The 26,114-nt window shown below is 47.0% G+C and overlaps 2 protein-coding genes across 2 annotated transcripts; one reads left to right on the top strand and one right to left on the bottom strand.

The window, feature by feature from the left end:
• Nucleotides 1–9,351: 9,351 nt before the first annotated feature.
• On the bottom strand, nt 9,352–19,399 carry LOC100279196 (uncharacterized). The gene is made up of 7 exons (NM_001357848.1): nt 19,021–19,399; nt 17,026–17,564; nt 11,783–12,493; nt 11,411–11,577; nt 10,795–11,336; nt 9,854–10,017; nt 9,352–9,751 (listed from the first exon to the last, which is right to left on the bottom strand). The coding sequence occupies exons 1-7, from the start codon at nt 19,388–19,390 to the stop codon at nt 9,515–9,517; spliced, it is 2,730 nt and encodes a 909-aa protein (NP_001344777.1). The 5' UTR covers nt 19,391–19,399; the 3' UTR covers nt 9,352–9,514.
• Nucleotides 19,400–21,836: 2,437 nt separating this feature from the next.
• On the top strand, nt 21,837–25,289 carry LOC103646880 (uncharacterized). The gene is made up of 2 exons (XM_008671508.4): nt 21,837–23,474; nt 24,116–25,289. The coding sequence occupies exon 1, from the start codon at nt 21,942–21,944 to the stop codon at nt 22,923–22,925; it is 984 nt and encodes a 327-aa protein (XP_008669730.1). The 5' UTR covers nt 21,837–21,941; the 3' UTR covers nt 22,926–23,474; nt 24,116–25,289.
• Nucleotides 25,290–26,114: the final 825 nt, after the last annotated feature.

Below are 26,114 nucleotides of genomic sequence, written 5' to 3' on the forward strand. Positions count from 1 at the left end.
TATCAATACCTTCATGGAAATGGGATGACATCAGCATGGATTTTATTGTGGGTTTGCCCAACACCTCTCGGCATCATGATTCGATTTGGGTCATTGTGGACCGATTGACAAAAGTGGCACATTTTCTTCCAGTGCACACCACCGATAAGGCTCAGAAGTATGCAGAGTTGTATATTGACCGAATCGTGTGTTTGCACGGGTTACCTTGGACCATTGTTTCTGACCGAGGAGCCCAATTCGTTGCCAGATTTTGGGAACAATTGCAAGAGTCTTTGGGAACCAAGCTGATAAGGAGTTCAGCTTACCACCCACAGACTGATGGTCAGAACGAAAGGGTAAATCAAATTCTTGAAGATATGCTAAGGGCTTGTGCGATCAATTGTGGCAAGAACTGGGATAAGTACCTCTCATTGGCAGAGTTTGCTTATAACAACAATTATCAATCCAGACTAAAGATGGCACCTTTCGAAGCCCTATATGGAAGAAGGTGTCGAACACCCCTCAATTGGTCTCAACCTGGAGAAAGAGGAATTTTTGGACCTGACTTAGTGACTGAAGCCAAAAGGAAAGTCAAACTAATCAGGAAAAATCTAGAAGCTGCTCAGGCCAGGCAAAAGAGTTACCATGATAAGAGAAGAAAACCCCTCCAGTTTGAAGTGGGAGATTTCGTATATCTGAAAGTATCACCCACCAAAGGAGTGCAGAGGTTTGGGATCAAAGGCAAGTTAGCCCCTCGCTACATTGGACCTTATGAGATCACGGAAGCATGTGGACCCATGGCATACAAATTGAAGCTACCTCTAAAAATGTCTGTCATCCACAATGTATTCCATGTATCCCAACTGAAGAAATGTGTTCGATTGCCGACCGAGATCATAGCAGAACCAGAAGTGGAGATAGAGCTAGATCTATCATACCAAGAGTACCCTTCCAAGGTTCTGGATTGCAAAGAAAGATCAATGCAGGCTAAATCAATCAAAATGTATAAGATTCAATGGAGTAATCACTCAGAAGAAGAGGCTACTTGGGAGACTAAGGAATTTCTACGTTCGAATTTCCCCGATTGTCTACCTAAGGGAATTGGTACGTAACCATGCCCAACCCCTCCCCTACCCTATGAATCTAAATATAAGAAAAATGACCTTAACATAAAAGGAGTCGGTTGTAAGACTAAAATTAAGGGGACTTCCTTCTGAAGTTGCAAAGAAGATGACATTCGAAGAGCAGTTTACTAAGAAGAACCTTAATGAACAAACCACCAAGTTCAAGCAAGTCTTAACCTTCACTTCACCCTGAAGGTCCCCGACCCAACTCTCGAGACGAGATTCCTTTAAGGGGGGAAGGCTGTAACACCCCAGTAATTCTCAGAGTTCTTCTCAGTACTAACTCAAGATCATTACCACATGTAAATCCAATTGAGCAAAAGACACCAAGAATTAGAAACGAAGGTTTAGTTAAGTATTTTTCATCTTAAGGATCATGCCTTAATCATGTCATGTACCCCAAAGTGAGAAAATTCACAAACCCTAAATAACCCTAAGTAGGCCATTTAAGTGCAAAAAGGGAAAACTTGTAAAAAGATTATGAAAAACACAAAATCATGATGAGAACCAAAAAACAAAGTTAAAGTGCACTAAATAAACTACAAAATGTAGTAAGAAAGTTTGATCAGTGGAGCTTTGCAAAATTCTCAAAAAGACCCCTCAAGCTAAAATCTCAAAAAGGAAATTCAGAAAATTCAGAACTGAATTTTCACCTCTTCATGAAGTTCAGTCGTGTTCTCTATTTTCCAAAACTCAAATCTACAAAACCCAAATATGAAAGTGGCGCCAAATTACCTTGAACATACTCTGGTAAAGTTTGAAATCAAACAAAAACCATTTGACACATTTTGACTCGATCTTAGTCTCAGTTTTCAGCCGAGCGACAAACCCAACTTTGCCCCCTCGTATCTCAGGAATCCGAGATCAAATCCACTCAAGTGTTGTAAGAGAAACAAAGAGTAAACTAAAAAGAAGAAATCGTGTGTAGGGATTTGGGAGAGTTAGGAGAAGATCGTGAGCCAATTAGCATTTGAAAATGACCAGACCGAGTGAGGCCACGTGTTCGATCGCTTGCCTGACCGGCCGAGCGTGGACTGGTCGCGGCAGCGCGCGCCCCGCGCGTGGTCGCCTTGCCCCGCGTGTCTGCGCTTTGCCCTCACCTATAAGTGCCCCCATAGGCCGTAGCTGTATGCACTTGCGCACCCAAAGCCCCGCCCGAGCCAGAGATCACCGGAGTTCGCCGTTGAAAGCGAGCGCCACCGCCCGCCATCACTGCCCGAGCACGGCCGTCGTGGCTAGTCTTTTCTGATGACCCCCAGCCTCGCCCTAGACCCTAGACAGCTTCCCCGAGAAGCCGTGAAGCTTCTCCAAGCTTGAGCCGAGGCATTGCCTCACCGGAGAAGCGGAATCACCCTCGCCGGACTTCGGTCGCCCGCCACCACGCGTAGACCGAGCTATCCGGTGAGTCATTCTTCAATTCCTCGCGCCTATGTCTTCCCGGACCTCTAGTGAAGCTCACTGACCAGTTTAATCGAACTCTACCACCCTGGATAGGCCGGAGCCCTCGCCACCGACGAGCTCCCCCGCCTACGCACGTGGACCGGCCTACTCCGACCATCCCCGGAGACAACCCACACATCGGCGTGACCGTCACGACCTCCTTTACGCCCTCGACCACCTCACCAGAGCAATCTCGCCGCCGGTAAGCCCCTATGCCCTTTCCTTCGCCGCGGGTACAGTTTAATTTGGAGAAGGACCTCAGGTTAAGTTTAGCAAAACCCCAGGGGTTTTCTAAACTGTTAGTGGCATATTTGAATAGTGACCCGAGGACTAGTCTGTAAGGAAATTTGAAAACAATCGCCAGGGACCCCGATGCAAAGTTCGTTTCCATTTAACCATTTCTGATTATTCTTTTTAATTAACAGAGAACTTAGGAAATTCATAACTTGAAGAGTATTTATCCAAAATTAGTCAAACCAATTTTGTTGGATTCAAATTAATATGAACCTTCAAACAAAAATATTGAACCGTATGGTTTCTATATTAATTTTTATAGTTTTAAATTAAATAAGGAAACTGCCCAAACCTTATTAATATAAGGAAAAAATAGATATGCTTCTGTGCTAGGCTTAAGAAAATATGTAGAGATACATACCCAACTTAGGCACTGTTTAAAAATACTGAGCACCCCAATATACAAGATTAACTCAAGTTTATCTATTAAAAACTATATATGTCCAAAACTTAGAAAATTAAGAAGGGTAGTGGAAAGTAATAAACAGAGAAGGAGCATATTTTTCTAGCATACTTAAGTGATGAGGAACCTAGGAAAAATACAGAGAACCCTAGTCCAGAGCTAATCCAAGGTTAATTATTTCATTAAGCACTAAGATATCCAGAAAAGCCATAATTAAAAATATAAGGACCATTTCAAAAATGGTAAGAAAAATTCAACAGACTCCTAACTACTAGAACACCACTACAAAAATAATGAACATCCCAACCCCTCACAATAAGTGAGCTAAACAATTCAAATATGATTTTAGCCCATGTTCTAATTAAATCATAAGAAAGTCTAAAATTGTGTAACAGTAGGCAAATGAATTTTTACCTAACTATTGATGAAGTAAACCACCAGAGAAAAATACAAAACCTATTCCAAAATATGAGATAACACCCATTACCCCCTACCCCATGAAAAAGGCCATATAATTCAAGAATTTCTACCCCCTCTTCCCTTAAGCAAAAAGTTGCCAAATTCTAGAATGATTGCTCTTACACAAAGAAGAAGATAGGAAAATTTTGAAATCTGTTGTTTGGCATTTTTCAAGTATAGTGGTAGTAGAAAGCACCCCTTTGGCCAAAAACTTTAGAAAATCACAGTAAAATAACCAATAAGTATTGGTGGCTAAGATTTGGTACAAAGTCATATTATAGCACCTAAATACCAGCAAAAATAAGCCTTAGGGAGTAATTCACTTTTACAGGAGAGTTGTAGTTCAAAGCACCACCTCTGCCCTATGATTTTCTAATTTTGTACAGCGAGAACCCTTAACTTTTTAAGCCCCAATTTTTGAGGCAGAGGGTCATACACCAGTGAGAAGCTAGTGTCATTTTTACAGAAATTGTGGAAATTTATAAAACTAGGTTGTAGTTCAAACCCACATTAAAGCATAAGAGAAAAGGGAAAGAAGAGAGAAATTAGAAAGAATAATGAACCTCACCCCAATGAATTCGGCTAGGAATTATAATAAACTTTCACTAAAACATAAAAAGGAAATCAATGGAACACTAAAATAATCTGACCATTTAACCTAACCCAACTTGACCTAAATGGCTAAGTGTACCACCAAAATTTCCTGTATTAAGGTTAAGCTTTACCTTATTAATTTAAATCTTTCATCATCCAATTATAATTGCTAAATTGCATATCATGTCATACATATATCTTACACATTGCATTCATTAGATTGCAACCTCGCTGACGGAGAGTACATGCTCATTCCCGAGCGAGGAGCTATCCACGAGGAAGACCAGGAGCCAGCTCCCGAGCCTACCACAGAGGATCTCCCCGCAGCCCCAGCATTTGAAGGCAAGCCCCAGTTTTATGCATAACCAATTTATATATGCTACTTTACTACACTTAATGTTTGTAGGCTTGTAATGTGCACTTAAGTATAGGAGTTGCTTGAAACCCTTAGTTGCAGGAACTGAGGATTCCTTTTTGAGATGGATACTAGTATGCTAGGTCGAGTAGCTGCTTTGCTAATTAGGATCTCGGTAGAAGTCGAGTGATTTTTCTAGCACTCGCGCGAGGTCAGGAATTGATTGTATTCATATTGATAATGGGATCCAGGGTGGATGCCTTGTCCATGAGACGGAAATGAAATTAAGGATTAATGTGTGGATACCTGAGTCAAGCATTTGAAAGTACTAAACACATGTCGGGAAATATGGTAACCGATAAACCTAGTACCTGAGTGAAGCCGGGCGCGGACTTTCCCCCTCACTTGTCCTGAGACTGGGTATCCCATGCTAGCTATGGTGGGTACAAGTGCGGTCACTGCACGGCGGCAGCCGGGGTCAGTGGAGCATTGTATGCCAAGGCGTAGAGCCCTGGCTGCGAACGGGGAATCGATCGGGACGGTTGATATGTGTGGGGACGGAGTGCCCCTACATGTCGTGTGTTTAGGTTTACCTTGCAAGGTTTAAAAACTCGATTCGAATCGTCTGCTTCTCACAGCTAATGAGACCGCTTGACCCCTTGTACTGCATCAAGTAAGAAGTGAAATGAGGTTTTACTTGAGATAACATGTTGATTGTACTAAATGATTGCTACCATGTATGCTTAGAAGGAGCAAACTTAGCTAAAATTTATGATACTAGAATTGGAAAAGCTAAAAAAATCGATTTTTAGACTCAGCTAGTGCTTTTGGCAAACCAAACCCCTCAGCCAAACAGTTGCATGGTCTAGAGGTAGAGGAGTAGATTCCTCACACTGGGTAAGTCTAGCTGAGTATTAGTATACTCAGCCTTGCTTGTGGCACAATTTTTGCAGGTACGCTTCAGGATATGGTGCATGGAGTGACTTGGCTTACCACCCTGTCACCGGGTTGGACGGTCTAGTGGGATGCTGCTCTAGCAGGAGAGGAGCAGGAGTAGTGGGCTAGGCCTTGCCCTATTCCTCATCATTCGACGTTATCGACTATCCATTGCAATCTAAATTATGAACTTGTTTTCGTTACTTGAAAATCTCTGATTCATGTAATAACTCCAGTACTTTAATTTGAGGTTTTCCTGTTTTATTGTAGTTTCTCTGTGACTCACCTTCGAGTGAGCTTGTGGTATTTGATCCTGGATAAGTGGCTTTATCAAACTAGATCTGAGGGACTGACGGGTTATCCCGATTTAAGTGTGTTGCGGCCTCTAAGGCATGACTTGGGCACTTAAGCCGGAATAATTCGGGCGGTTCTGCCACACACATGCGGGCATTCTCTGCATCCTCTTTTTCATCGTTAAGTCAGCGGTCGAGGTCCTCCTTTTCCTTCTCCAGCATCGTCACTTTCTCGAGGAGGTTTCAGCTCTTATTTGCGGTCGTCGACTTATCCCTAATCGCCTCAGTGTGTTGCATTCAAAGGCGCTCAATCCTACCCTCGAGTCATTTTTTCTCGGAAATAAACTGCGAGGTCAGTGCCCCCAAAGCAACCTGCTCGGCGAAGGTCGTCACCTTACATCGAAATTTCCAAACTCAGCACAACAAAACAAAAAACAAATATATATATATATATATATATATATATATATAACTCACATATCGTAGCTGATGTACAGCAGACACAGCTACACTAGCAGCAGCGGCAGCTGAGGCAAGTTCGCCTCCGCTTTCCGTGACGGCTCAAAATTTCGACCAAGGGTCCAGCGAGGTCCCTATGTCGCCCTTCGTTGTACCCATTAGGCCGGCGGGCACAGTCGACGGTACCACCGCCAGCTGCCCAGCCTCCGCCCCTACATCAAAACCAAGTTAGAAAAATGGAATCACCCGGCTAAGAAGAATCAAGCAATCCAACTCACCAGCAGGTGGCAGCCCAGTCTGGGCATCAAACATGGTGACACCACCCACCAGGTAGTAGTCCACCGACAACTCCTGGCCCGCCCCCCCCCCCCCCCCAGTCCCCGACATCGTCGTCTCAGTCACGCGTGATGGTGAGGGCAGTCTTGCAGCGGTAGCAGGCACCGCGGGGGAGGCATCGTCGCAGGCGGGGCGGCACCCTTCGCGGCTCGCGTCAGCTTAGCATCTTGTCGTGGGTCCACCAGCCGAATGGGGGCCTTACGCTTCTTCCGCTGAGCGTCCTAGCGATCTTTCTCCATCACTGTTGACACAACAGCACCAATATTTCTCTCGTAAGGAAAAATTCTCAGATCACGAGCCAAACGGGATGTAAAAAAATCATCGCCAGCGGCCCGAGGTATAGGGTCATTCCTATGCCATCGACCCCGGTAACCTTCAGCATGCGCGAAGATGTTTCCCGGAGCTCGGGCGAAGACATCACCTCCCCGGGAACCGTGCACGTCCTCATTAACTCCTCAACAAAAATCCCAGAGGCCCTTGGCCCAGTCTCATCGTCCCCCGTACCTTGCAGGTCTAATTTCCTTTTTCGGGTGGCTGCAACCACAGCCTTCCCCTTCGAGGTGCCCTCTTCAGGCCGGGGCTTCGCCTGTTTTCCTCGGTCGTCACCAACGTCAGTAGAATTCCCCTCCGGGTAGGGACCATATGGCAAGCTATTCAACTCAAAAACACGGTTCAACCTCACGTTGGAACCACGGATATCCCAACTCTTTAGCATCTCAGTCTTCGCCGCATATTTACCAACAATCTTAACAGCCTCTGACTCCACCTCCCGCATGAAGGCGAGCGCATCCCGTCCGAACAAGTCCACAGCGAAGGCTGGGCTCCGCACCAATTTATCCCCCAGCGTCGGCATCCGGCGAGGTATAATTTTGCCCAAAACCCATCCGTGCGGCAGAGGCCACACTCCGCAAGCGACGAACTCCTCCACCAAATCACGGTCGTTGCTCAGTCGGGCTTTGTAGCGAAGGGCCTGCTCGTCCCGATCCCCTTTCTTCACCTTAAAGTGTGGAAAGGCCACATAGCAATGAGAGCAAAAAATAGAAGGGGGCAGACTAGGCAACCCTTCGACGTCACTAGGCGCCACATAAAACCAAAACTTCCACCATTTACCCCATTTATTCTTCGCACACGGGACAATCTCGACCACCTCAGCCGAAGTCTTTCCAGTCCTCGGCATGAAAGTACAGGTCCCAAACTAAGCAATCAAGCCACCTATCTTCCTTTTTTGCCAGTGCAGGCAATAATTTTTTGCGAAGACCTCAACAGACGGTTCTCCACCATATGAGGACACTGCCCACACATACTTCGCCAGTGCAGCCATAGCATTCAGTGTCAATTGATGAATTTGAATTTCAAACTTCCGTAGAACTTCAACTAAGAAGCGATGTGCTAGCAAGCTGAAGACCAGCAGCAAAAAACGCCTCGAACACAACCAACTCCCCTTCTAGCTCAGGGACATCTTCAGCCCCTGGAGCCCGCCCAACTCCATTTCCAAAATAACCCAGACGCTACATTTCTAGCATGCGGCCTGAGTAAATCCTCAAGGTCCAGAATTCGACCGTATGCTCGGGCTACAGTTCCACCACCGTCGCTGAATCGCTAATCGTCTTCTCAAACGACGGCACGGTCGAGGACGCGGTCGCAGCAGACGACGACAAGGAAGAAGACGACATGGTCACGTACCATCGGCGGCGGTGGGCAGTCTGCTTGACGCGGGCCAGATCTCCGGCAGAGCAAAGCAAAAGAGGGCAAGCAAGTAGAGAAGAGAGCTAGGTTTTTTTCAGCGCGCGCTCAAACGGGTGAAAAGTTATAGCCCGGCCTTTTATAGGCCAGGGGCAGCGCCTCGGGAACACAACAGTCCCACAATAAAGCGTCTAGTCAACAGCCACATTTCAAAAAAAATTGCGGGACCACTTCGAGCGAGGGCAGTGTTTCCGCCATCTTACGACAGACTTCGGCACCAACTGACTTAATCGAACTGGCCCCTCAAAGGGCAAATGTTGGGGCGACAGCACAACGCCCCCTCGCTCGATCAGCTACAATGTTGAAGAGGATTCAAGAGAAGACTAAAGAGCGCGAAGGTGGAAGAGTGAGTTTCGCTACGGAGGGGGTATACAAAGCGAGCGCAGGCGTAGGCTTGGTGCTCCCTCCGTCCAGAGAGGGCCAGAACGAAGACCGTCGAGAATTCCGAAGGCTGAGCACGCAAAATACGAAGACCATGTGTTGTAACCTACTAATTGTAATAAGGGGCCCGCGTATGGTCGGCCCATGTTATAGGGTCCCTCCTGTAGGCCGCTACGTGGGCAGAGCTATTAGTGTGTCAGCCCATGTTTGTAATTAATTACACTGTAATTACCCGCCATAACCACCAAGGAAGAATATTACAGGGATAACGTAGGTAACCGAGGGTATAATTATCTTTGACAGGACAGGGCTAACCCTCGGTTAGCTATAAATACCACCGTACAACACCATTGCAGGAGACGAAAAAAACAATGTTACCCTAATATTTTGTGTAACTTAGCATCAAACCTTTTTATGTATGTCCATTGTTTAAGCTTAACTGACCTCCTATCCATTGTTTGAGCTTGACTGACCACGAGTTAACGAGTTCAAACACATGTCATTGTATGGCGGTGGCGAGGTAAGACATCAAAGAAGAAAACTCTTGGTTAAACGAAAAGGAAAAGAAAAGCCAAGTCGTGTGGTGTGGTGAGCATCAAAGCCTACTGACTCCAGAACCCTAGACGCGTCTACAGTACACTGCATTTTATACAGAGGCGGATTAGCACACCTCCTACATAGGCCAGTCTTACTGATCATATACATACTATAAAAAGCTTCAAGGGCGCCTCAGCTGCGGATTCAAGGCATGCACATGCCCTACTGGGAGTCTGGTGGTCACCGGAGCCCCGTGCTGGATTGTTCTGGAAGCCGCTGCTGCACCCATTCGAGAAGCGATTATCATGCTCCGCTCCAACAAAAGCTTCTTCCGCATCCTCTCTGTCAAATCTCTCGATCGTAACACCAGGTTTCCAACTTCGGTGAGAAACGACATTTTTGTTTCCATCTTCTGAAACTGCACGACACAGCATGTCATTGTGGGGCCGGAGGAGGCAATGCGCACAGAAAATCCTTGGAACAAACAACAGGTATAAAATATGAATGGCGCATGGAGTACCTGCTTTTCGATCACAAGTGCAGCTAGCTGCCGAATGTAACCCTCCTCCTGCTCCACAAGGAACTTGGCCTTCACTGCAGCTGCCGAAATGGCAGTACCGGCCGCTCGCTGTAGCCTTGTTATGGGGTCATCATCGGCCGCAGCGTTTTCCTTGCTTTTAGGTTCTGTGATCACATATGACCAAGTTATTTGTACATCACAGAAAATCTTTTAAGGCTGTCTCCAGCAACATCCCATAAATTCCATTCTCTAAAAGGATATTCTCTGTCCTTTACAGCACTCTCTAAAAGATTCTGTCCTCTATATCTTCTTCATCTCCAGCAACGTCCCCTAAATTCGGTCCTCTATATCTACAGTGTTAACAGAATCCATAAACTACAATATTTGTTCTATATCTCATCGTATATATTTTGGCAATCATATTAACATAATTTATTGCAATCGTATTTTTGCAACAAATTACAAATCATTGTAGAATACATAGTAAAATATTTATGTACAACTAAAATATGTCGAATATATGAAATGGTCGTTCTCACATGTGTCCACAGAAGATCTTTTAGTTCCATTTTTCAGTTCTTTTTTACTAGTCAGCGGAGACGTTTCTGGCATTGTTTGTTTTTTATTGGCGCTATGATGGTAGCAGACAGCTCCCAGTACAAGAGCTGACAGAATAGCGGACGGACAGGAGATGCTAGATTTGGCGGACGCTGGGGCTCCGCTAAATTTTAGCGAACGCTATACAGGTGCTTGTTGGAGACGTTGGGGACGAAGCTACACTCTAAATATAGCGTACCGAACGCTTTAGCGTTTGTTGTTGGAGAGAGCCTTAAGCTGCATTTACATTACGCTTTCCATATAATATAACCCAAGAGAGTTCAGTTCAAGAGTAATAAGGTCAGTTAATCAAGAAAAATAATGTATAAGGTTGAATGAAGTACCAGTGTTGCCATTTCCAGCTTGTTTGCACCCATGCTGTTGGATACTAGACGAGGCAGCAGGTGCAGGTTCAGTCTTCTTCGGCTCTACCTTCCCTTGTGGAAGTGAAACATCAGCTAGTAATTCCTCAGAACTTGGTCTTTCAACTTGTTCAGGGATAGCTGTGTCTTTTGTACTTGCTGGACTGGCTTCCTGGGAAGCTACGGAGCTGGGTTCAGTTGTATGATTTGAAGTAGCAGGACACGGAATGGCATTAGCATTGCACCCATCTCTCATCTTGTCAGATGCTACACTGCTCCCCACCTTAGCAATTGGATTGTCAGAATCCTTTGTGCTGTTGGATTTGGCCTCTGCCTCAGGACCTCCAATAAATGTTTCCTTTGCGTCAGATAATTCTTCCAGGTGCTGCTTCTGTGAGGTGAATGTAGCACTCTCCTTCTCCAGAGCTAAATCACTATCTTCCCTTTCGCTGTTGTTTTTATCGGTATCATTCACATTTTGAGTAGTATCAGCACCTTCTTGGCTCTCACCGCCTGCGCAAGGGCTACAAGTCCAATTTTTAATCAGTATAAAATTTAGGTCTATACCAAACAAGTGTCATACGATAAGTTACATTACCTGAAAGTGGAAGCCGGATCTTTGAGGTCACTTGGTGGATCTGGAAGAATAAAACAGTGTTCAGTTGCCAGTTGGAGAGCAGGAGACATCTCTGATATAGCTCTCAACGAACTACAACATGAAGAAACAGCATCATCACGTTCCACAAGAGAAGCAAGAAACGCAGCCTGCATGTTATTTATCCAAGCATCAAAGAGAGCTCTTGTTATGTACATAATAAAAAATTAACAAACTAAGAAGGGCTCCTTTGGGACGCAGGAATTTCGCAGGAATGTTATAGGAATTTCACATGAATTAGTTCAAAAACACAGGAAAAACGCAGAATTCAGGAAACTTTCCTTTATTCCAAAGGAGCCCGAAGCGAGTGCTTACCAGTGCCATCACAGGATTTCCTGCTTCAGCAAACGAACCCATGTCTTCTTTACCCAGAAAGTGGTCAACTGCTTCAAAAGTGGATCTCAGGATATTAGTAATAAAGTTGGATGGGTGTTCCCCAGAGACATCAGCATTAGCAGAATTCTTCTTATGTGCAGGATCCACCAATGAAGATTTATTTGGTTCATCAACAATGGAAGCAACTAGGTCATCATCACCTAATTTCATAGTATCCTCTTTAGCAGAAATATTTTGGTCAGCTAATTTTGTTCTTGTTTCTGCGGAACTGGAATCTGCTTTCTTGTAAGCTTTTTCATCAGTGCTCTCTTTTCCTTCCGCATTACCATCTACATCCATCTTGTCAGGTACATCAGAAGGACCAGTTTCTGCTGAATCCTGTTTTGTGATCTTCTGGGGTGTTTCATTGAAATCATCGCCATCAAGAAACGGTTCAGAAATTGGCATTTGAAGGAAGTGTAACATGCACTGTTCTTTTGTTTTTGTAGCAACATGCTCAGCAATCTCATGCCATTCTTTTCCTTTGAAAATTTCTAACGCTTCCAAAAGAAGCAATGTCTCATGGTCAGTCCAGTTAGAACCACCAGACCCTGGAACATCTGCAGATTCCATAAGGATGAAATCAGATTTTGACATGCCTTCATCAAATTTTTCTTCGTTGTAGCAATCTGAACAAAAATCAAAGTCTACCTGGAAATGATTAAGATGAAATTTATCAGCATTGGGCCCCCAAATAAATAACAGACATATCAGACAGTAACAAAAATCAAATAGTCTTTTGTGACAGGGTAAAGGTGACATATCAGTATAACTGTCAGCTCACCTGTCAGGGCCTAAGGCCATCTCTAGCAGGCCGTGCAAAGTACTGTTTTATACTGTAGATTGCATTGTTTGCAGAGTGAAGTTTAAAATATGGAGTAAGATAGAGAGTGAGATATGGAGTCTGCTGGAGATAGTCTAAAGAGGCCCACGGAGGAGCTGCGGCAGCAGCAGCTATGGGCCCTCCAAGGGGGATTAGATAAGGATAGTTAGAGATAAGATTAGAAGATTAGATCTATTGCTTAGGGTCCAAGTTACTTGGAGTCCAAGGTACCCTCTCTATATAAGGATAGGGATTGTATCAATTGAAGGTAAGCAAGAGATTAGAAGGAAATCTCTTCTCTCTTGCCGGTCGTGGGCAAAGCCCTACGGCCGGCCTCCCCAACGCCCTAACCCTAGCCGGTTACTGGTCATCACGACTGTTCATCATGTTACTATTCATCCGTTTCCACTGTTCATCCACGGATGTTCACACGTGAATAGTACCTCGCCTCCTCCACCAGCAGCGCCCAAACATCGATCCCCCTCTCCAACCCCTCACCAATTCCCCAATCCCATATCTAGCCATAACAATCTGGTATTCGGAGCCAAAAAAAATTTCCCACCGCCCTTCCACCGCGTCTGTTCCTGCGTTGCTCGCCCGGGCGCGCAGCCCCATGGTAAATGCGGGAAGACCCATCGCTGCCCAAGCCGTGGCGCGGCCCCGACACCAACGTCACACGGTACGAGCGGCCCGCGGTCGCGCCTATGCTTCTCATGGGTCCTTAGGTTCCCGACAAGACGTACTTCGACGATCTGTTTGCGAGGCTCAACGCAATCAGCATGGTGCTCTCCAGCAGCACGCCAGCACCAGCGGCCTGGCCGTCGTCGCCCGCTCCGGCACCTACATCTTCGTGGGCGGCGATGCCTACCAGTTGGCCTGGCTGACATCGTATCACCTCACGGGCTACGCACATACGTGGTTCTGGCGGCTGGAAAGCGACGAGCGTCAGGTCACGTGGCCACAGTTCAAGATCATGTGCCAGCAACACTTTGGTTCCCTCGCAGCAGTGGCGGCTTTTGCTGCCACGTTTGTCATGCTCTCGGTGCTGATACCACCCCCGTCATCAGGGGCAGCCATCACCGCTACCCTTGACCCCAAGAGCGACGTCCAGGAGAGGGTGATTGCTCCGCGATAGACAGCGGCGGTCGTCCACCTGCAGGCTGCAGCACGCGGTTTTCTAGCGCGTCAGCGGGTGAAACAGATGTTGGTGGTGCTCCATTGCGGAGGAGTCGTAGCTGCACCAGCGAGGCCGAGCAACGTGGTGGTTGTTCACCTCCGCGTACGAGAGGCTGCAATACATGGTGCCCCCTACATCGCTCCGTCCGGCGCTGGCCCTCATCTGCGGCGACCGGGCAACTCCCTCGACTACTCTCCTTCGTACAAGGGGGTCTGCTGGCCTCGCCACCATCTGCTCCAGCCACACAACCCTCTGCGCATTGGTGACCGCTGGACCATGAGGGGTTGCGCTGCACGGGATCCACTTGCTGCAGGCAACACCGACGTCGACCTCCATGGGCCCGCCTCCGAAGGCTGTTGTGTCTTTACCTCCGTGGTTCCAACTCGCGCCCTCCTCTTCGTTGTGCAACGTTTCCTTGGGACATAGGATGATGCTTGCAGTTGCAGTATATCTAGAATAATTAAAAGATGAGCCGAGATGTAAAAGATTCATTTTTCGGTGATAGGTTAGGTCGTTACAGGTCGTTTGTTGGATGCTGTAGCTCGTGTACGAGCTGCTTGTCCAGGGGGGTGTAGTGCCAGGGCCTAAGGAGACCCACGGAGGAGCTGCGGCAGCAGCAGCCATGGGCCCTCCAAGGGTGATTAGATAAGGATAGTTAGAGATAAGATTAGAAGATTAGATCTATTGCTTAGGGTCCAAGTTACTTAGAGTCCAAGGTACCCTCTCTATATAAGGAGAGGGATTGTATATGTAAGATAATGGGTGTCTTGATGTATTGCATAGAGAAGGGGTTACAATATATACTCACAGGAAACCCTAACCCTAATGGGCTGACAGGCCAACTGTGGCACCAGCCCACACACACACAGAGAACACACACAGCCTAACATCCCCCCATAGTCACAACGGAGGCACCGCACACGATGAGACTGGAATAGAAGCCGAAGGTAGGAGCCGACGGGTTGAAATCCCCCGCAGTCGCAGCGTCATGAGGGTGCGAGTGTTGCGGCTGGAGTAGAGACCGGTGTGCGCTCCAAGAAGACGATAGACCCTGGATAACGAGGTAGCCGAAGTCGAGGTGGCCGTGGTCAGGATACACGCATCAGAAGCCTGATGTTCGGGAGGAGTCGACGTTCGAGCGTCAACGATCGGCGAGGCGACACAAAAGGACAACAACAACCTCAGGGTCTTCTTGCTTCGTTCCACGACCGATCATCAAGGAGCCTCGCCAGGGAGGCCGGCAGCAGCGCACGCGTCTACGCCGAATAGGGTGGTCGCGCCCGCGGCAGAAAAGAAGGGGTGTCGGCGGATCCGGTCTGGAAAGCCATGACAGCGACGGATCCAGCCATGAAGACGATGATCCGACCAAAGGCAGGACGGATCTAGCCGAAAGGTTGTGGCAGCGGTGGATCCATTCCAGCCCAGAAAGTCGCGGCATCGACAAATCCAACGAAGGCGACGAAGAAGGAAGGCACCAAGAAAAGTCCAATCAGGCAGGAGCCTGAGCCGAACCTGGCAGGGGAGTTTGACGTCGGCAACGGGCAAAGCTTGAAGATAGGAGGCGCCGCTGGGCGTCAGTGCAGTCAGGGACGAGGTGGACGACGCGACGACGGGTGCTGCACAGCGCACAGGGCAGGGGAAGAGGAAGGGAGCGGCCTGCTGGCGGGTCGACGGCGCGTGGAGGCGCGGCGGCGGATCAGGCAGCCAACGACGCGTGGAGACGCGGCGGCGGCGGATCAGGCGGCCAGTGGCACAACAGAGCCGGCAGCGGGGAAGGTCGTGTGACGGGGCAGGGACTAGCCCTGGCCGAGTCGATCCAGGGCAGATCTGAGCCATGAGGAAGGAGAGGGGGCGGGGTGACCGGCGGGGAGGGGAGGAGTGCAGGCGGGGAGGGGAGGAAGGGGGAGGGCCGGCGGCTAGGATGGTGGCCACCCCCCCGGGAGAGAACTCTCGAGGGCGGTGGCGTTGGAGCAGGGCTAGCGGCTGTTGGGGTAGGAGGCCAACGATTGTGGTGGGTTGGAAGAAAACCTAGCTAGTTGATACCATGTACAATAATGGGTGTCTTGATGTATTTCATAGAGAAGGGACTACAATATATAGACTCACAAGAAACCCTAACCCTAATGGGCCGACAGGCCAACTGTGGTGTCAGCCCACACACACAGAGAACACACACAGTCTAACAGTATCAATTGAAGGTAAGCAAGAGATTAGAAGGAAATCCCTTCTCTCTTGTCGGTCGTGGGCAAAGCCCTGCAGCCGGCCTCCCCAACGCCCTAACCCTAGCAGGTTACCGGTCATCCTATACTGTTCATCGCGCACTGTTCATCCACCTCCGTTGTTCATCCACGAGTATTGTTCCACGCCGCCTCCACTAGCAACGCCCGAACATCGATCCCCCTCTCCAATCCCCCACCAATTCCCCAATCCCATCTCTAGCCATAACATCACTAGCCCATATGCCAATAAAAAGCATAAATATAGATAAAGGGAGATACCAGGAAGCAAAAAACAACACTATTCTGATTCTCGTTACCTTGCCCCAGCGAATGGAGTAATTCACTAATTCTTAATGTCAAGTGCACTAGGCTGTTTGTTGTGCATCCTTATATTCGTCAAATAGCACAGAAAGTACATACCGATTTTATATGTCAAGGTACGCCAGCCAACCAGCCAAATGGGCCAAAAGAACAGCATGGAAGGAACAACAGATCAAATCGTTTTTGTTTAGGTTGATTTTAGTTGGATTCAAACAATTATCAATGAGCTAAATATCTTTATATACTAGTTGGTTAGTTCTTTTTTTTTGAAAACACAAACTCCCATCACAACCTAGGAGGAACAAGGTGACATCATAAATAAATAAATAAAACAAGAAACAGGTATCCAAATTTAACTCGACAGCTCAATATCTTATAGGAACTACTGAATGTATACATGACACAATCATCTATGAGGAAGCAAGAAACAAATGTATATGTCCCATTACGGCATAGATATATCTCATTCAACCCTATCTACTGGGATGTTTCTCCATGCTGTCCTGCAACCTCTGTTCTGTTTTCTCCAAAGTTCATAACAATGTACAACTAGCACTCCAGTATTCAGAAAAATTTGTGGTAAAACGCTAATTAGAAAAACACATAGGGTTGCAAGCCACTATCTTGGAGCAATGAAACTAACCTGAGTCCTACAATGATAACGCTTTCTTGAACAATCAACTGAGCAGGAATTGCAATGGTACTCAACAGAAGACTCAGCTGCACCTATTGCATCTTCAGCTAGGGTAGGCTCAGGGAGCAAGCTAGTGAACTGAACTGGAGATATTGCTTCAGCTTCCTTTGAAACAGGTACCAAGTAAGAATGAACTGTTTCAAACTGAAATAACTTCTCAGCCTGAGAAATTCCTTCTGCTGTCTCAGCACTACTTTTACTCTCAACCAGCTTGTGTTCCTGTACAACTGATGGGAAAGGGTGGAAATTAACTAAACCCCAGTAGGCCAAGAACTCCAAGATTACTAGACGAGCATCCATCTCCCCAACTGACAACTCACACAAATCTTTGGACTCCAGATGCACTTCGGGATTACAGTGAAACTTGTTCATGATTAAATTTCTGATTCCCAAATATATCTCGGGTGTCCGTCTCTCTGATTTCCCATCAAAAAATGTAGCCAACATTTGCTTCTCGATGGGGTGAATTTCCTTCCATGAAAACCATCCTTCAGGAAATAAAAAATATTAGTGAAGAAAACAAACAATAAAACAGTACAATATGCAAGTGCAATTTTATGTAGCTCCAGCATCAGATGCATTTTTATGCTAAAAAAGGGCTAGCATTTTATGCACTGTAACTATAGAACATTTCAGACATCATTGAATGACAGATGGTAATATCAAAGCCTAAATTACGGATCACATACTGCAATGACAACAAATATTAACTCATTCTCATGGCACCAACAGAACTGTTTCTGCGGGGGCTTATATGTGGAGCAACTTGATTCTTGTATGTAGGAACTAAGAAAGCCAGCTAGTTAGTACAGTCTAAAAGAAGAACTAGACAATCAACAAGACTATTCTTAAAAGGGGAAAAGGAAAAAGAATGAGAAAAGGCATAAATGTTGCGATGTAATCATCAGTTTATTTATTAGGCTAAGCGGGTGTTTGGTTTCTAGGGACTATTTTTTAGTCCCTCTATTTTAGGGGATGTTTAGTTTGCTGGCTCACTTGCCACAGTTTGTCACGCCTAAGGTTAGGCAAGTTTGACCATATTAGTCATGTGTTTGGTTTGCAGCCACAGTTATGGCAAGATTTTTCTCCTTCTACATGGGTCCCATTTATCAATGACTTGTAAAAGTGTGGCAAGATTATCTTCGGCGTGGCAAACTGTGGCGCATGATTTAAGGCAATTGTGACATAAAATGTGTGACATTTTTTTGCACCTTAGTTATAGAACCAAACAGCCCTAGTACCTAAATTGCCAAACTCAGGGACTAAAAGAGGGATTATCTCTATTTTCGTCCCGTGTTTGGCAATTTAGAGACTAATAAAATGAGGGACTAAAAATTAGTCCCTAGAAACCAAACACCCCCTAAAATTGCACTATGGGATGAATTCCAAATATACAATTTCAACATGACACTGCATTGATGCAGAAGGATCAGTATATTTGTATGTATTGTGCCACAGAGATAGCTTATGGAAGAGGCAATATTCACAAAACAGCTCTGAAAAGATAAGTTTAATTGCAAGAACTCTGGTAGGTGTTTATGTGAATATGGTAATTTCGTAGGCTGGCTGAATGACACAATACATGAATATACTTCCGGTTCTGGGCATATGCAATGTGATGTGAAAATCATTTATTTTGTAGGGCATTAAATAGTAGAAGATCAGTTCTATCCTAATTTGAACCATGGAAAAAAGGCATAACCGAGTATTAGGAGAAACGACATCATGATAATTGGTAACAAATTCAGATATAACCATATGCTCGTTGACTATTGCATATATGGGAGTGCAGCTTAGAATGGAAAGTTCCTCCTTACAAGCCACCTTCATACAACCAAAAAAACTTTAACTCAAACTCAAATTGTCAACCAACAAGGTCACATTGACGAATCTAAGAAAGCGGGGTATCTCATGTCCAGTTATTGTCCGGATGCGGGAGCTTACCGGCGAAGGTGGGTACAACGTGGACGCCAGCGCCGCGGGACAGAACGGCCTCGATCTCCTTCTCCAGCGACGGCCGTGGTGGCGGCAGTGGCGGCGGGCCCTCCTCCTCCTCCTGCGCGCGCGGCGGCTCCACGGAGCGCCGCGGCGATTTATTGCGTGCGGGCTTGCGCTGCGGCTTGCGTGCGGGTTGGCGGCTGCGCGGTTGAGGCGGCGGAAGGGACGGCTGGTAGACGGGCCCGCGCTCCCGGGCCTGGCGTTTCGGCGACGGGGACCCGGAGGGCACCGCAGATGCGGCCTTCTCCTTGCGCTTGGTCGCTGCGCCGCGGCGGCGCGAAGGGGCGGCCGGCGGCGGCGAGGGTTTAGGCTCCATGCTGAACCGAAGCACTGGAGTGTGGAATGCGCGTGCGCTACTGTGGAGTGTACTGGAGTGATGTTTGAGTTTGATGGCGACTTTTGGGGTAAGCGCTTGGGTTGCTTTAGCAGGGGCAATTTCACTGCTAGAAAAACTATATGAATATGAATTGATATTGTATAATATTTTATCCGTTATTTTTTATTTGTCGCGGTTTAGTTAAAAATGAACTAGCGAGCGATAAATATTCAAGAACAGATCTTATAGCCGTTGGTATAGCCATTACTGTTGATCGTTGTGATTTCAATCGTTAATGTGCTTGGGTTCATCGTTCGGGACAGGAGCGCGGACGGTCCGCAAGTGGCAGAAAAATGGCAACGGGAAGTGGTTGGTGGCTATAAATACAACTCAAACCACCTCCATTCAAGGCATCCAATAATTCCAACTCCCACATTCATTGCAAAGAGCTAGAGTTTACTCCAAAGCCTCACACAAGCATCAAAGATCCTTGTGTAACAATTGTGATTGTATTCATTAGTGATTAAGTGCCTTGCGAGAGATTCTAGAGTGTGAGCTAATGTTTTATTTGTTGTTCTTTGTTGCTTGGTTTCTTGATCGTGTTTTCTTCATCTCGTTCTAAACTTTCAAGTGACTTGTAAAGTTAGCAAGAGACATCTAATTGTGTGGTGATCCTTGCGGGGTCTAAGTGACCCTCGAGATTAAGAAAAAGCACTCAACCAGTCTAAGTGGTCGTTTGAGAGAGGAAAAGGGTTGAAATAGACACAGCCTACGTGGCCTCCTCAACGGGGAGTAGGTTCTTCAGAACCGAACCTCGGAAAACAAATCGTCTTGTTCATTTATGTTGATCATTACTTTGCGATTTGATTCTTCCATCTCCTCTCTCTAAGTTTTCTTGCTTATAATCATTTTGAGTTAACTCCCAAAATTATCCGTGTTGATTGAGCAACTCGTGGCAAGAAGAAATATCTTTCGCACGCTGATTTCATTATTATTCGTTCTAACGCAAACCTCGGGTGAAGTTCGTGTTCAAAAGTTATAATTTTTAGGTTTCGCCTATTCCCCCCTCTCTAAGTGACTTTCAATTGGTATCGAAGTCGGTGTATTCTTTATTAGAGTCTAACAACTTGAAGTGGTGTCGGGTGAACACGCCAAAAAGGACTTAGCCACCGAGGAAAAGCCAGATCTTCGGGAAAGAAGCATGAAGCCAAGACTTTGTCAAAGGAGGCCAAGATATCCGGCGACAAGCACAAGGAGAACAAGGAAGAATCCACCGGCTCCCTCAACTCGCACAAGAAGATGGGCGACAAGAAGAAAAAGAAGATGAAGAAGGTGGTCTACTATGAGATCGACTCATCCGACACTCAACCTCCGATGTCAAGTCAACATCTTCAAAGCGCCAAGAGCGTAAGAAGTATAGTAAGATTCGTCTTCGCTATCCTTGCATTCTTAAACGTGCTACTTTACTTTTCGTTCCCTTAGGCAAACCACCAACTTTTTTATGTTGAATACTATTCTATGTGGAGTGATAAAATGAGGCACCATCTAACTTCACTCCACGAAAGCATTTGGGATATAGTTGAATTTCGGGTGCAAGCACCACAGGTGTGCGATGAGGACTATGACTCTGATGAGGCCGCCTAACTGAGGCACTTCAACTCTCAAGCCACCTCTGTAACACCCCAGGTGTTTATCGTCTGCTCGACCACGAGTGCGGACTTTAACACGTAATATCAGTGGATAAAACAGATGCTAAATTTTAAACATCTTCGCCTATCGCGATTTTAATATCGCATATGTTCCGTCTGTCACGAGTTCGCCATCGTTTGTATCTATCCGGGCTCTTCCTAAATTTTCGTGATGTTCGGAACATAGTTGTTCCGAAAATCGGTGCGTCCGGTGATTATTTGAAACTCATCGCTCGCACGAATACGAATTCGGAAGCCCGACCCACTCGGATGATTTTATCCATAACAAATTAATTGGAACTCGATGATAGAATTGATGCAAAATTAAATCGAACCACACTTGGAATCCAAAAAAACCAGGCGCAGGATTATTGCTTGAGTTGTTCTCCGATCGAATGTTCAGATAACGGCGAAAATCGTTTAGGTTCAATTAAATCAAATGCCGACTAAATAATCGAAACCAATCTCGTCCGGTTTGAACCCGTCTACAGCTCGCTTCCGTGACGATACTGACATCGTCTCCAGGAAATTCCGATTGCGATGCCGCATTCGGCTCGCACGGTTTAAAATTTATTTATTTCTCAAGTGTCGAGTCTAGTGCCAGTTTAAAATTAATTGGTCAAGACGAACTAAGATTTTCGCTTAAGTATTTCGCTCAATTTGAGCAATCTCTATAAATTCGGTAAATGCGCTATTTGGGGCAGGCTGTTCAAATAAACTGAAACTGGAACCATTGCTGGCCAATTCGGTTTCCTGTTTCAAAATCCGAGAAAAATATATGCGTAGTCGTATAGCGTATTGACCCTTTATTTATCGCTACAAATATCAGAACCCCTTTTTTAAAAAAGAAGAAATAAAAAAAAATGGAAAAAAAATCTCCAGCCGCCCCCGGCCTGTCTTCCTCCCCGGCTGATTTTTTTGGCCATCGCGCGTCCCAATCCTTTCAGCCGCCGCTCTGCTCCTGCTTCAAAAAAAAATCTCGCCGCCAATCCCTTCTCCTCCTTATCTCTCTCTCGCGCGTCTTCCTCCCTGCGCCCAGCCGAGCCCCTTCATCGCGCCCAGCTCGCCCATGGTGGCGCGCGCGCACTCCCTGTGCTCGCCCATGGCGGATCCCTCCGCTCGGCCGCCCACCTCCCCAAGCTCGTCGCGAGTCCCCAGCCCCTCTCTGCTCGGCCATGGCCGCTGTGCCGAGCTCCTCCTCCTGCTCGCCAGAATGGCGCTTCTCTGCTCAGACCGCGCCCTGGCGTGGAGCTTCCTCCCTGCTGCAGCTCAGCCTCCAGGTTGCCTCCTCGCCGCGCGCTTCTTCCTTATTCCCTGCGCCCCTGCTTCCTGGTAGCCGCGCCCTGCTCTTGGCGGCGCTCACCCTCTGCTCACTCTCCTGGCCGCCATCTCCATGGTCGCGCGCCCAGCTCCCTCCTACCCTGCTCGTCTATGGCGACTTCCCCCTGCTGGCAGCCGTTCGGCCCAGCTCCATCCCTGCCCATCTCCCAGCCCGGATCTCGTTCCTGCTCGGCGTTCGTCTCCTTGCTCGCTGGCGACCTTCCCTCTGTCCTCCAGTGTCGCGCCGGCTTGGAGTTTTCATGGCCGCCGCCCTGCCCTATCTTCCATGGTTGTGCGTTTGCTCTGCTCGGAATCACTCCCATGGCGAGCTCGCCCGGCGTTCATCCCCTGCGTCTCCTCGCCGTGGATCTTCCTTCCCCAGCTTCTTCCTCCCTGCGGCTGTTTGCCCTCGCCTGTGCCGCGCCCCTGCGCTCGTCGCGGCGCTCCAGCTCGCCCCTGCCCAAGTGAATCGCCCGGGTCCGGCTTGGACACCATGTCGTGTCCCCTGCGTCACGCGTCGTGTGTAGAGCAATGAAACAAAAATTCGTGCGCGTCGAGCTCCCGCGTCGAATCCAGCCCCATGTTGACGCGTCCCTGTTCCAGCTTGTCGTGCCATGTTCCAGCTTGTCGTGCCGCGTCGTCATCGCTTCCTGTCGCGAGCTCGATTTCTGTTGTCATCGGACTTCACGCATGCTCGCGTTTGTCGTCGAGCTGTTGAACCCGTCCTCCCTTGCTCGTGACTTCGTCGTCAAGTCTCGCTGTCCATGGCGGAGTTCCCTGCTGTCAGCCTCCGCACCCATTCTAGGCCGTCGTAAAACTCTAGTGCTTGTCGCTGATATCCGATCGTCTCCAACCTTTGTTTTGCTGTCGTCGTTCGATCACCCCGTCTTGATGTCGGTCTCTACGTGATGTCTCTGAATTGTGATCGTGCGGACAAAAGAATTCCCAAGAGAAGATGTCCAAAGATTGGATGGTGGTGTGCGTGAAGTTCGTGTGGCACCTGCCAAGCGCTCGGCAAATTATTGGAATCGGAAAATCACTACCGATCTCACGGATTCGAGTCAGCCGTTGAAACGGTAAGTTGATGAATTATTCGGAATAGTTCGACCGTTGAACAAATTAATGTGCTAGTGCGATGCTCATTAGGTGCTCGATAATTACGTGAGTCACGAATCTCTCGTCGACTTCGTGGTTCTTGCGATTATCGAGCCAGGTTCAGTTGTGGCGAGTTATTTCGCTATTCCGGTCAATTAGCTGAATTAATGTATCGAGTAGAATATTAGTAGGCCCGTGCGATGAGGAAATAGTTTAATCACTTATAAAGATGTGTATATATTTACGATAAGAAATGTTTGATTAATTGTTAACATGTAAAATATGTGTGGAGTAAAATAAAATTAAAATAGTTCTTTGTGAGCGATGTAATATAATTTATAAAACGAGGGATAAGTTTAGAATTTAATTAATTAGCTGATAAGTTGTGTTTAGGCTAATTGTATTAAATGTGTATAATTTGTTGTTTTGTGATGTTTGCGTTAGGTTCGGTTAATCTAGAGAAGCGTAATTATTGCGCTTAGTCGTATGTCGATAACTAGTATTTTCGTATAAAATTGTACATCGCCTCGCCGCTAGGTGTTTAATTCGCTATCACGAGCACTATTTAGGTTTGCGATATTCATGTCTATATGCATTCATGTGCATAATGCATTTCATTCAGGTACGTGAATTAACCACGTGATGCGGAGAACCAGAACTGAGTCGACCACAAGATGGTGCTAATGAACGGAACTGAAGGTGGACAGACGAAACAAGTATCAGAACAAAAGATGGTCGTCAAGTGGACGTCGTCTAACAACACTAACCTAGTGTTATTCAGGCAAGCCCCGGTGCATGCAACCCCTTCCTTGTGTTTTTAAGTAATTTTTACACACTTTAAGTCTAGCAAAATGTGCATTAGGTTTATAGGAGTTGCTTGAAAACTCTTTGATGCATTGCCTACCTTGATATCCATACCTTTATAGATACTTCTAATGAAGTATCAAAATATGATTTACAAAAATGCTTATCCCTGCTTAGATCTTGTGGATAGGGGTTGTCCTTTGCGTTAATGCCTAGCTCAGGGGTTATCCTGAGGAAGGATGGCTTCTATCTACAAGAATATTTTTATTGGGAGCAATGGTGGGATCTTACTGCAAAGTTCACTGTGATGCTCTTTTCATCCTAAGGAACACAAACAATCCTAAGGATGGAAGTACTTAAATCGGAACTTGGGCTAGGAACATGTGATGTTCTACCCAGGTTGATTAAGGATTATACTGAATGTAGGCTTGATGATCGAGGACCTTTTAACTGGTCACATGCCTCATCATGGGTAAGCTTTGCCTCGGGCAGACTAATACCAGAGGACCTTTTATCGTCTGCTCGCCCACGAGTGCGGACTTTAACACATTATAGCGGCGAAATTCGTTTTGGTTCAACTAAATCGAATGTCTATTAAAATATCGAATCCGATATCGTTTGGTTTGATCCGTCGACATCTGGCTAAAACTCAGCCTTGTAAATATTTCCTCAAACAAATTCATTTAGGATTCAACAAATAAAGTTTTCAGTTAAAAATAATCTCGACCCCGTGTGTTATCTGAGAAATCGTGTTCAAAGATAAGGACGTGGTCTGGTCCGTTATTTCTTGCTCTACTCGGAACATTCGGGTAGCAGATGAGTTTATCGGGTCTTAGTTATATCAAAAGGAAATCTCCTATGTAGTTGGCAATGTCATTTTGGTTTGACCAAGTTAAACCTCATTTATATCTTGATACTAGATTCAAATCTGAGAGCGCGAATATATATGGATTAGTGTGTAAAAAAGAGAGAAGAAATAAAAAAAGAGAAAATATCCAGCCATTCCTATCCTGCCACCGCCCCCCTTCAGATTTTTTTCACCGCCATGCGCAGGCCCTATCCATCGGCGTTCCTCTCCCTTATCTTCTTCCCCAGCCGTGTTTCTCTCTCTCGTCTTCTCCCCCAGCCGTGCGCTTCTCCCTGCTACCGCTCGCTCGACCGCGACCTTGCCTTGCTCCCTGCTGCGCTCCTCCCTCAACGTCCCTCCATGGCCGGAGCTCCCTCCAGCTCGCATCATCTCCCATGGAGCGCTCCTTCTCTGCTCCATCTTCCCCAGCTCGGACCGCGCCCCTGGTCCCTGCTCCAGCTCGCCCTCCCCAGCATCGCTCGCCGGTGACAGCAGGGCCAACCGTTGACAGCTCCCCACACCCTCTCCCCCTCAAACTCGTTCCCATGGCGCCCCAGCCCCCAACACCGACATTGGTCCTGCCCTCTACCATGGCGCCTCGCCGCCGCCGCTCCATCTCAGGTCGCGCTTGTCCAGTTCTGTTGGTCGCGCCCATGTCCCTGCTCCCAGCTCCCTCGCTGGCGTTGATTTGCTTGCCGGTGGTCGTGAGTTCTTCCCTATGCGCGCACGAGCTTCTTTGCTTGGCCCGCCATCGTTCTCCAGCTCCTTACTGCGCCCGGTTGTTCATCGTCGTCACCCGATCGCACGACGATCTAACAACCCTGGCACTCGTCCTTTGTCTGTGTCGTGTGCCCCACGTCCTATGTCCTCGCCTTCGCGTCGAGCCCGTCAAACCCCGTCCTCCCCTGCTCGACCTCATCTTCGCCCTTCTGGTGGCCGTCGTCACGTTCGGGATTTTGGCATGCCTCCC

Source organism: Zea mays, chromosome 2 (genome assembly GCF_902167145.1).
Source record: "Zea mays cultivar B73 chromosome 2, Zm-B73-REFERENCE-NAM-5.0, whole genome shotgun sequence".
NCBI classification, from domain to species: Eukaryota; Viridiplantae; Streptophyta; class Magnoliopsida; order Poales; family Poaceae; genus Zea; species Zea mays.